Source organism: Phalaenopsis equestris, unplaced genomic scaffold (genome assembly GCF_001263595.1).
Source record: "Phalaenopsis equestris unplaced genomic scaffold, ASM126359v1 Scaffold000489, whole genome shotgun sequence".
Classification (NCBI taxonomy): domain Eukaryota; kingdom Viridiplantae; phylum Streptophyta; class Magnoliopsida; order Asparagales; family Orchidaceae; genus Phalaenopsis; species Phalaenopsis equestris.
Window position 1 is genome coordinate 57,165 of NW_018164929.1, and position 12,764 is coordinate 69,928.

The 12,764-nt window shown below is 33.5% G+C and overlaps 1 protein-coding gene across 1 annotated transcript in view; it reads left to right on the plus strand.

Moving 5' to 3' along the window:
- Positions 1 to 12,314, plus strand: part of LOC110028120 (cyclin-C1-1-like) — a 23,518-nt gene extending 11,204 nt beyond the window's left edge. The window contains exons 7-9 of the mRNA XM_020729849.1: positions 4,109 to 4,153; positions 6,078 to 6,225; positions 11,879 to 12,314. Coding sequence (XP_020585508.1) covers positions 4,109 to 4,153; positions 6,078 to 6,225; positions 11,879 to 12,019 — 334 coding nt within the window. The 3' untranslated portion in view covers positions 12,020 to 12,314. The remainder of the gene's footprint in view (positions 1 to 4,108; positions 4,154 to 6,077; positions 6,226 to 11,878) is intronic.
- The last annotated feature ends 450 nt before the right edge of the window (positions 12,315 to 12,764 follow it).

The window sequence follows — 12,764 nt, forward strand, 5'->3', positions numbered from 1 at the left end:
ATATATATATATATATATATATATATATATATATATATACACACACACACTTCCAATTTCTATAGATTAGGAACATCTCTAATAGAAGAAAAACCTTGTAATTAGATCTCTAATTAGGTTTCTTATAATCAAATTTTCTAATATATTACATTCAATAACTAGAAACTTTAGAATAACCATAAATTGAAAAACATCATTCAAATTAGATAAAATCTCATTTTACAAGGAGAAATACTAGTGACAAAAACAATATCAAATAAATTAAAATAAAGCTTCAAATGACAAAAAAAAAATAACAATAAGGACATGGGTTACTGACAACAAGCATAGGTGACAAACATAGCGACGGCGGTGGCTTCAACAGGGTTCAGCTATTGGGGCTGCAGTGTGGCATGCGGTTGGAAGTTGAGGACATGTGTTTGTAATTCTTTATCTGGTAAAGTTTAGGCTTAGATCTATAGAATTAAAAAAAATTTAAGTTTTGACTTATATATTAGATTTTTTAATTACAAACTTCAAAGTTATCCAAAGCTTAAAATTAAATATTTGTGCCTCTCATAATTTTGGCTGAGACATGCCTTGATCGGCCTTAGTCCCTTGAGATTTATGCCTCATCTGGGCAATGTGAGGCATTGACTCATAGTTTTTTCTTTTAACTTTTACTAAGGCATGCCTCCAATTGCACAATTTTAAATATTGATGACAAGTGGGGATTCTCACATTGCCTGTAGTTTTTTTTTTTTTCTTTTAAATTGCACTAAGGCATGCCTCTAATTGCATAATTTTAAACACTGTTGATAAGTGGGATGGTTGGATGAAGAAGTTTTGAGTGGCGTGCGCAAGGGTTAATTTGAACCATATATAAAGCAATAATGGTGGATGGAAATTGCTTATAGGAAAGTAGGTGATAGGACTGACAAGCCTGACACCCAAATGTTGAGGTCTGGAAGTAGAGTAGAAAATAGATTAGAGAATGGCGACGGAGGGAGGGGGAGAGGGAGGGAGGGGCATTAGGGAACTTATTGTTCAATTCATCCTGTAATCAACCCAAGCTCTAGGCTAGTCTCCTTATTCATATGGTGTCATTGATTTATCTCATTTAAGTCTAATAAAATCATTAATTTAGTTAAAATTGAAAATTACATAAAAACTTAAATAAGTGAGTTCATAACTTTGCAACTTTGCATGCTTGCCAGGCCTATGTCCATTCATGCTAGCATTCACGTCTCCATTTTATCCTGCGGTAACTATTCATGTTAAAATCTCGTCACCATATTATTCACTAGTTGTCATTGATGTGTGTGTGTGTGTGTGTGTGTGAGAGAGAGAGAGAGAGAGAGAGAGAGAGAGAGAGAGAGAGAGAGAGAGAGAGAGAGAGAGAGAGAGAGAGAGAGAGAGAGAGAGAGAGAGAGTGAGCGCGGGAGAGAGATTTTTGATTTATTAGATTTTAGTCTAATAGAGAATGGGAGGAAACCTTTGCTTTACCACATTTTTTGTCCAAGAAAATTTGAAAAATGTAAATAAAATCGAAAATTGCAAATAAACTTTAATAAATACCCATCATGCCACATCAGTGTGTTTTATTTAAGTCCATTAAATTAGATTTCACTTCAATGGAGATCATAACTCGTAGGGGGATATGATGACACTGAAAGAGGTCAATGTTTAATTTATAATGCAATCAGCCTAAGCTGGAGGCTTTGATTTATTACATTTTAAGTCTGATAAAAGCAATGTATAATTAAAATGAAAATTTTAAAATAAATTTAAACAAATACAAATCATGCTGTTTTGATATTAAGCTTTTAGGGCCTTAATCAAATAAGATTTCATTTCACTTGAGGTCATACCTAAACAATTTGGCACGCTTTCAGGCCTTTGCAAATTCATATATACACTTTAATCATCTAGCAATAACCATTCATATTAACATTCTCAACTCCATGTTTTCCGCCAGTAATCACTGGCCATTGCTACTTTGCAAGTTATTATCTTAATTTGATTGGTTTTACTGTCACATTTAATCTAAAATGTCTGTCTTCCTATGTCCTTCGATATTTTTGTACACATCGAAATTAACATTATTTTCACCAATTTTTAAACAATTCCTCATATTACTTTATTAACTATTCTTTTTTCTGCACCATGATTGTCATCTCCCACAAGTAGATGAAGTTTGTTTAAGCCGTTTGGCTTCATCATGTTTCCGATGGATACCTAAATAGTTTTTTTGCTGTGTAAATTGTTAATCTATAGTTTAAAATATCCATCCCATTTTGTTGCTATCCTCTATTCAGTATTCATTCTTGAGCTACAGATTTTTGTTTATTTAAAGAATAATATACAGGACAAGGATTTAGCTTTATGCTCAAACCGTTGAAGGATTTTGAATGACGATGTTCTATTTTTAACAGCTTTTGTTGAAGTTCATCAGTCTTTTCTAAGATGTAAAAATAGAGATGAGAGACATCAGGGTTATGCTTTGGCTAGTTGCATATGTTGCCATGAATAGCTTTTAGTTGTTATCGTGGGTTTTATACTATGGAAAGAGTTAAGTAGGGAACTTACAGAAGAAGGCTTTTTCATGTATACCGTGTGGTGAATGAATTTTGATTTATCGAACTGGATTTTTTTTTATTTGTTTACTCCTTTTAATCAAATTTCTCTTAAACTGTATTTGTTTTTGTACTATTATAGTATGCTTAATTTTTACATTTTTCATTCATTTTAGTAATTGCAATCTCATTAAAGTGCAAAATTTTCAGTTGTAGATCAGTGATTTTGAATATCTCTAATTTTGAATTAGAGATGAGGTGTAATACATCTTTCTAATGCTTTTTCTGTCTGTAGAAAGCTCTTTGAAGTTTAAATCCAAGCAATTGAATTAGTCCATATTCATGGGAATCACTACCTGGCAATCATTAATAATATGTCTTACCGGAGCACTTTATCTAGTGGAAGTTGTGGTTTCACGCGGCAAATAAGAATATTGGGTTCTATAACGTTTAGGAATACATATAAGCAAAGAAGATTGTAGGAAAACAAATAGCTGATGATAAGTATTAAGATCATTAAATTGATGTGAAGATCTTCAAGGTGAATTAATTGCACAAATAAGAATATGTTGAAGCATGTCATTTAATTTTTCTTTATAAAGTTGTTGGGTAGTATGAACCAAAAAAAGGGGATTGAAGTTGGACTCGATACTGCAATGGGCAAATTTCATTTTAACCCAAATTCTTAAGCCTATTATTGACTGCTAATTAGTTGATATTTCAACATTAAAATACTTTTTAACTATTCTATGTCACTAAACATCCAAAGTGGCAAAGTTGTACATGTCTTCACAATCTCTCCCTCACAAAAGAGCACTTTGCATTTGACATCACTCCCCTTTAAATGAAAATTCATAAATTATCATGCACCAAGGCCAGTCTTAAGCAGGTAGTAGTACTGTGAGAGTCACTCATTCTAGGAGCTTGCTCAATTATGGCAGAACCCACTAAAGAATCATGGAGAACCCACTAAAGATTCATGGATCCGCTAATTGCATAACTACATGATCCAAGTCGAACCATCATCTCTTATATCTTGTATTGGGAGTGTAGACCAAAATGGGATCAAAGTTGGGCTAGATTTGGCTTTAATTTAAATGCTTTAGACTAGTAGTAATGGTTAGCCACAGTATTTTTGTATGAACATGTGCATCTATTTGTTGTGGGGTTAAGTCCAAATCCTCACACGCTTTAGTAAAAATAATGATAATGGATGCCGCGGAGAGCTTGTTTTGCTTAACACAATGTATAGTAGTAAATGATTTGTGTAAAATGCATATATATATATATATATATATCTGCTTGATAGTGGTAAGTCCCTTTGGTCTGGCATTCGATTCCCCCTGTGTGAAGGGTCTGGTACTCGAATTTTTTGGCGCATTGGGGATGCTCGAGGCTCGTATAATAGCTTCAGATATATATATACATATATATAAAAATATATGTTCATTAGAAAGCTATTAGAGTCATTTCATTTGGCTGTGACACTAAATTCACATATTCATGGAAACTTTTTTTCAGCGAGGCCATTAAATTCTAGTTTCTTTGTTCAGGTTTTTACAGGATGCTGGTATGACAGATCTCACTAATATCGCTTGGTAAGTTATCACCTATATGCTTTCTTTTATATATGGATCAGCATTTATCTACATCGTTTATTTTATCTTATTTTTTAAGAACTTAAATTCTAGTGGCAAGTCAAATGATTTGCCTTAGACTTTATCATTCAAAATGGTTATTATAATGAATGGTTTAAATGGTGAGGTAAGTAATTATCTATTTTTTCTGATGGTGGGTACTCGAGTTGAATGAAATTTGACCTCAGGTATAAAGACATTTAGAATTACTTCAATGCATTTGATTTCAAAAATAATTGTATAGTAGAAATTTTTGATTATTTTTCTCCGGAGTAAAAGCAGCAGAAATTGCTGTATACACATTTAAGAATCTTCTCCTAAAAAACTGGACATTTGGTTTAATTTCTCAGCTCCTGTTTTGAGGTAAGTTATTTTATTTGGACGTGGGAATGTTGGAGCTGAAGTTCAATTCCACTAAATATGGCTGTTTATTTCAATTTCAATGAAATCGAGGCAGTTTTTATTTTTGTCTGAAAATTGTTGAAAATGATTAAATATAGCCGTTTATTTAGTTTTAAAATAAATTAATCTGTTATAAAAATATGAGAAAATAAGTTTGAAGTCTTTTAATAATTTAAATACATCTGTTTTATTCTGCAATCTGCATATCTACTTCGAACTGCGCTCATCTAATCACATGTAGATTGGAGATGAGCTAGCCAGCAATTTTGGCAGATCACGAGCTCCAACGCCTACTAATGACAATCCCTCAAAGTTGAATCTAATGGCCGTGTGTGCAAATCTTGGAGATAGAGAGGGGTTCACCTGCGCCCCACATGGCATAGCTCTCCTTTACGAGGGATTATTGCGTGCGGACACCGCATGCATCTCTGCATGCGGTGTCCGATTCTGACCGTAGATCACGGTGATCTACGGTCAGGATTATTTCCGTTTTTAAAAAAAATAAAAAAAAAAATTCGGTGGGGCTCACCGAAATACATCGAGACCGTAGATCAGATGATTTACGGTCCGGATCGGACACCGCACGCATCCGTATGGAATAATTTTTCCATGATCGGGGCTTTGGTTTTGGCTGGCGAAAAAGCTAAGTGTGTTTTACCCCTTTTTCTTCACCTGATCCATTGATTGCTTTTCTTCACTCTTCACCTACCACACTGGCATCACCACTGTCACCATTGCCCTCGCCAGCTAGATCAGTCTAGTTTAGGGTTTAGGGTATTTGACCATTAATAAAAATAAAGAAAACCATATAGCTGCTTACTGCATGTTTGGTTTTAAAGAATAGGGAGTGGATTGAGTTTTTCTATACAAAAGAAATGTCTACTTATTTTATAATTACCCACTCCAGCGAAAAGTATTATGATCTTTTCATATCATCATTTTGACTCAAATTTTGTCCTTACCTGAAATAGAACTCCAAGTTATCATTCTTAAAAAAGAAATAAAAAAGGCAAATTTATGCACATACCACATTATTCTTTTGCATTTATATATCTAACATCTAACGTTCAATATTTACATTTATAACCCCATGTTATTAAAAACTTATACTTGAAAAAGTGAATTTCACTTTGAAAAAAATTGTGATAGTGGTATTTTTGATGTGATATGAAAGATTTGAGTTTATGTATGTAAATATGAAAGTTTTGGTGTTAGATATGTAAATATACAAGAATTGTGTGGCATGTATGTAAATGCCCCAGTAAAAAAATATGTTTTGCATTGGATTCTAACCAAACAAATACATCAGTGCATTTCCTTTGCAAGTCATTCAAACCGAGCAGAGCAGTAATGCACCCGTTCAAAGTCTTGCTAGAAATTTGAATGGATAATTTTATTCCCCTACTAAATCTTAATCATATAAATAAAATGGGAAATTTACATACATACCACACAATTCTTATGTATTTTCCACGGCATGCAGGGGCCTTGTGAACGATACTTACAAGATGGACCTCATCCTCATCCATCCGCCATATATGATTGCACTTGCCTGCATGTACATTGCGAGCGTGCTTAAAGATAAAGAAACTACTGCATGGTTTGAGGAGCTACGTGTTGACATGAATGTTGTGAGTATCACCCTGATTTTTTCTCCAATTTATTACTATTATTTTTGAGGCATTTACACACATATCACTCGATTCCTATGAATAACACATGTACTTTTTATTTATTTATTTATGCCACCTAAATCTTTCGTATTTGTATCTGTTAACGTTAAAATTAAAATGGTTAAATTTATTGTTAATCTTGCTAATTAGGTTTAATCAAAATTAATTATTGTCAAATTAAAGTTTGAACATTTTTGAACTGCTTTTCTCGTACAGCTGATCCAGCTTTCAGCCTTTCACATCTATTCCCGCTACCTTGTACCTCCATTATCTCATGAATTTGAACCCAAGCCCTCATTCACGTGTTTTCTTCGTCCCCCCTCTTTGGTTCTCTCATTTTCACACAGAAGCCTTCACTCTCTTCCCCGTTCGTGCACGAAGCTCCGCCCTTCGTTCGTTAAAATGGTCGCAAGCTCGTTCTCTGTTTGTAAGGCCCGCACAACACCCTACTGTTGTTGCCTTCATCTTCTCCTTCATAGGTCTCGCATGCCCCCAACCGTGATCTCCACCGAAGACTCCGAAATACCATGTGCCGATTGACCCAACCAACCAAAGCCGGTCGATCCCTGCACCGAAGCCGCTCGATCCCTATGCTGAAACCGCTCGATCCCTTAGCTCTAGTCATGTCCAATTCCTCCTTTAATTTTTTTATTTCTTATGTTATGTATTATATATACCTCGTATTAAAAAATAAAATCAACAAAAGTATGTGTTACCATTTTGCCAATTCCGTCACTTCTCCATCGTCGGCTAGCCGCTCAGCGTGCAATGGTATAAAAATGGCATGGAGGGAAATTTTTTAAAATGCCCATCTGAGGAAACTTATGTACATGTCTGAGAGAATTAAGTATCGTTCAGGAAAATTGTGTATTTGGGAGTATCTGATTAGGGAATTAAGTACCATACAGGGAACGTAAAATATCTATAAAGGGTAACTTGAGTATCTATTAAAGGAATAATGTTATGGAAAATTAAAATACATATTCTAGAAAATTTGTGCTTGTGATTATTTTTTTGCAAGTACACTGAAGCATAGTATCTTATAAACCATGTGTTAAATTACTTTGCTTTGCTCCCAGACAGTTGTCTCACGACACAGATTAGCGTACCTTATAAACAGTTGCGCAAGCTGACATTCTCCCTAATGCCCCCTAACGGGAGTTTACGTCGAAAGGTTGTTGAAATTCTTGGTGAATTGGATTTACAAGTAACTTAAAATATTGAACAATTTAAACTTGTTTAAAATGACTCGGAAATTTGAACATGTTAAGCTTGCCTATATATTTGAAATTTATAGAAAATGATTTAAATTTAGTCTCTTGGGGGTTGAAAATTTGGGCTTTTAAATTTAGGCCCTTAGGGCTTAAAAATAATTTGTATTTGAGCTTTTAAATTTAGGCTTTTAGGACTTACTATTAATTTGAATTTCAACTTTTAAAATTCAAAGTTAGGCTGTTTTAAATTGAGGTTTTGTTTCTATGTTGGCTATCCTAGGCTCCATGGTTAATCTACTTAGCTTTGGTTTCCATATATAAGCTGGTGACGTCTAGGTTTATTTTGGGATTTGATATTTAATTTATAATCTTATTCAATTTTTATGTTTGTCAGTCTCTCTGATAATCTGGTTATTCTAGGTCTGATGATTTGCATATGGTTTTCTCATCTACGTTGATGTCCTCCACTCAATTTTATATATAAGTTTGGTTTTCAGTGTTAGTGTAAAGTTTTACATTTGAAGTTTATGTGAAAATTACAAGCTCATAGGATTTGATATAAGATTTACATATTAGAAGTTAAGTGTTTTTGAAATTTTAAGCTTCTAGTAGTTTTAAGTATTTTAAATGTTTAAGGTTTAAAAGTTTTAAACTTATTTTAGGAGTTTAAAATGTTTTACTAGTTGACATTTTAATTTATTTTAAATTTAGATGGTTTGAAGTGCTTTGATATTTTAAGTAATTTTATTTTAGATTGTTTAAAGTGTTTTTTTTTTTGTTTAATTTGAAATTTTAAGTTATTTTAGATGTTTTGAAATGTTTTGATATTTTAAGTTATCTTGTTTATTTAAAGTGTTTTAATATTTTGAGCTATTTTATTTTAAATGATTTAAATTGCTTTAAAAAACATTTTAAAGTGTTTCAAAGTTAAGATATTAAGATTTATGAAACATGTTTTAGAGCATTTTTAAAATTTAGGGTTTAAAATGACATTACGTGTTTTAAAATTGAGTTTCTGAATTCTGTTGAAGTTAAGCCCAAGTTAATGTGAGTTTGCAAATTATCCTATACTAATCATCATAGGTCACAAATGACACATCCTATGTAGTATATTTGCATACTATCAAGAGAACCTATACATGAGAGGTTCTCTCCCTCCCCTCCCTCTTTATTTTTTATTTTGATTTTATTTTGTTTTATTATTATTTTTTTTAGTTACATCAATGAAGTCATAAGAAAGTATATGGGGGTCACCTCACTTTCACATGCTTAGACATAAGAAAAACACATAAGGTTATTTCATGCATATACATAAAGAGGACACATGAATTCTACTTCACTTTCACATGCTTAAAAAGACAGAAAATCACATGAAGGTCATTTTAATTTCACATTCATAGACATAAGGAGAACACGTGAATTCTACTTCATTTTAACATGCTTAAAAAGGCATAAAGAAGATCACATGAATGTCATTTTAATTTCACATACATAGATATAAAGAAAATCATGGATTCTATTACAATTTTCGACATGCTTAGACATTGAATACATGAATTTTACTTTATTTTAAAGTGAGAATCACATGGAGATCATTTCATTTTTACATGCATAGAAAAAAAGAAAATCATGGATTCAACTTCAATTTTGGCATGCTTAGAGATAAAGGGAATGCATGAATTCTACTTCATACATTCACATGCATAAGCATGAAGGAATCCCATGAAGTCTACTTCATACTTTGACATAAAGAAAATGCATTTAGGTTACTCAACTCTCACATGCTTTGACATAAGGAAAACACATAAAGGACTTCACTTGCACATGCTTGACCATAAAGAAAATTATATGAAGGACTTAACTTACACATGCTTAAAGATAAAGAAAATCACATGAAGGACTTCATTTGCACATGAGTAAACATAAAGGGTGTTACGGAGAATAAATGGAAAGTGCACTTTGTGAAGTGGAGAAGAAAAAGAAGAAGATGAAGAAAGAGATTGAGTATGTTGATAAGTGGAGGAAGAGGGTGGATGAAGAAGTTTGGACAATATAGCTTAAGAGGAGGTGTGGTTAGAGATGATGAAACAGAGGAGGAAGAAGTAAGGTTAGAGAAAATGAAATGGAGGAGGAAGAAGATGAATGAAGAATAAGAATTGTAGTGGAAATGGAGAGGGCGAGGAGAGGCTCTGAGTTCTCGACCGTCTGTTTGTTCGTTGGGTTTTTCAAAGAGGAAGAGAGAACATGCTCTCTTTTCGACTGAGGCTTCCCTTTTAATGGAGAGAGCTAGAGTCATCCGAGAGCAAGAGAGTAGAGGTTCGAAATCTAGCGGGAGGTCGAACCGAAGCGTCAATTTGGAGGCACCTAGGCAACTTGTGGGAGGCGCAGGAGTGTTGGTCACTCGGTTTGGAACACCTAGGAGAATTGGAGAATGGACTGCTTATGCGCCATTTGGGGTGGCACCAATATGCTACTTTGGAGGCGCCTATGCGCTGCCTTCTAAGTTTGGAATGCCTAGAGAAGGAAGAGGGGGTGCCTAGGCGTCACTTTGGTTGGCGTTAAGGTGTTGCCACCTCCCTTGTGCCTACTTTGGAGGGAGCTGAGAGTTTCTTCTGGAGAGTTTCTTTAGCTCATTTAGATTAGAAAAATTAGGGAAACTCAATGATGAGGCCCCTTGTCATGGAACTTTAGGTCAAAGTGTGGGCCCCGCAATAAGAGAGAAAATTGAGATTTTTTATGAAAATTCAAATGAGTTTCAAATTGGCCAATTTTGATGTTTTTCAGGTCAATTTGAATATATTTTGAGATTGGAGTTGATTTTAACTATTGTCCAAATTAGCATGGCTAGATGTGCCCTAAAATGAAGTCTGAGTTGGGCACGGAAAGGCTCATTTGAAAAGTTTTAACTATCCGAACGCATTCGTGAAGTCCGTTTCGTAAGAATGCTCTGATGAAAAACTTTTTATGTGGGACAAATTTGTTTTTATTTTCATGCATGAACTCTCCACATAAAATTTCACTTAAAAAATAACTTGATAGTCATCAAAACTTACTACATATTTATCATACATTAATAATGAACCAAATGTTGCTTATAACCTAAAATTTCAAGCACTAAAATAATCTGTAGAGAAAATGATAATTTCGAGACACAAAAATGATCATTTTGGAAGATTCCTACATTAGGTTGTGTTTCAGTCCTATTTTAGAATTTGATTGAAGTTAAATATGTTTGATTTTCATTTTATGTGATCTGTTTTATGTCCTAGAGATTTAAAGTGAATGAGGATTTGACCAAAAGTAAGGCAACAGTCATATTACACTGTAAAAGTTTATAAAATATCACGTAATTCCGCCAGAGTGATATGTCAAGTATATTGTGCAGACATGGATGATGAATATTTGGATGATTAAAAGAGACTTGGATGATTATAAGTCTCATATTTTAAAATGCGCATAATTTATGAAGCAAAGCTTCCATGTGCACCGCCAAATTGTGCAGTGTTTAAATTTTAAGGGTATGAGAACGCTATGTAGGTTAAGGTTAAATGTTCTCCCATTTGCTTTGATAAACGTGCGAGGTTCTATTAAAAATCTAAGGTTACTTTAAAATTAAAGAATCCTCATATTTTTAAAGTCAAATCTAAGATGATTAAACTGTACACGCTTTCAAACAGACAACCTTATCTATAGGACAGTGTTATAAGTCCCACTCAATTAGTCTGAACCTTCTTCTCGTAAGGACTGTAGTCAACGAGTTTAGTAATTTAATAATGTTCAAATAAAATTTGCAAGTTCAAACCATCTAATTCGATCTTTGTTTTTTGTTAGTACTAGAGTCGATGAATGGAGGGCTGCGTTAGGAAGTCGACGGCCACCGTAAAAACTTTTGTTGAAAAACTATGACATGTTATTTGTTGAAGCTATTAATTTTTTTTAAAAAGATATTTCATCTAAATTTTTTTTTAATTATCACTTTTAAAAGTTTAATGGTTTATTTGTATTTGTCTTTTAAATTTAGTTGTATTATCTTATAGTTATATATTTAGAAATAACAATTGAAATATCGAATCTAAGGCATGTATGCTAAATTTTATCATAGCACGATATTTCGATAGACCTTTTTCTTTCTGGGCATTGACATACATACCTCCCAATTCTTATTTATTTATATATCTAACACCTAAACTTTGTTTTTATATATTTATACCACACACATCATTTATATCACATAAAAACTACCATTATTTTAACTCGTAGGTAAGGTGAATCTATATATATATATATAAATTGAAGTTTGGATGTTAGATATGTAATACATAACAATTGAATGATATGTATGCATTCTTGCTTTGTCTTCTTCCTTTCTGGTAAAATAATAAGCTGACTATCCACAGGTCAAGAACATTGCAATAGAGATTTTGGACTTCTACGATTTCTACAGGGTTGAGGCCTTCAAAGGCATGGCTGAATCCTTCAAAGGAATCTCAGATGAGAAGATTAATGCCGCTTTGCAGAAGTTGACTCCCAAGCCATGATCCTTCTCGTCTGTCGAATTCCTCGTACAAAATGCATTCTCAGTTGGCCCAATTTGCACCAGGGGTATCATTACATGCTAATAAATCAACGGGTAAGGCTCTGCGATGACGCCTAATCCTTGTAACAGATTGAAAGCTTATTTCTTGATGAGATGAAGTGGTGGATCAATGATCGGTCAGGAAATTCGATATTGTGATTAAGACTTTAATATGGTTATGGTCGATGAATTTTAGATGATAGGTGGAGTATGTGTATGGATTTCAGGAACCTAAATTAACACGGTCGTTTTTGGCAGTAGTTAGACCAAGATGTGTTTGGAAGTGTCAAATCGGGTCGAATTTGTGCTTGACCCAAATCTGGCTCAAATGGGAAATGGTTTGGAAAGTACAAGATGTGTTTGGAAGTGTCAAATCGGGTCTGAGTTTGTGCTTGACCCGAAATTGGCTCGACACAAATCTGGCTCAAATGGGAAATGGTTTGGAAAGTAATTTGAACCCGACCTGACTTCAACCTGATTGAACTGAATTTGATCTTCTTAACGGATTTATTTAGTTTTGAAGTATAGGCGCTGTAATTATTTATTTTATAGTGATTAAAGTCCTGAACCCGACCTGACTTCAGCCTGATTGAACCGAATTTGATCTCCTTAACTTGTTTTATTTATGCATAATATGTAATTGTGTCAATTTTATTTTGGCATGTCAAGAGTTAGATTAATCTCTGGCTGACAGATTAATTTTGAGT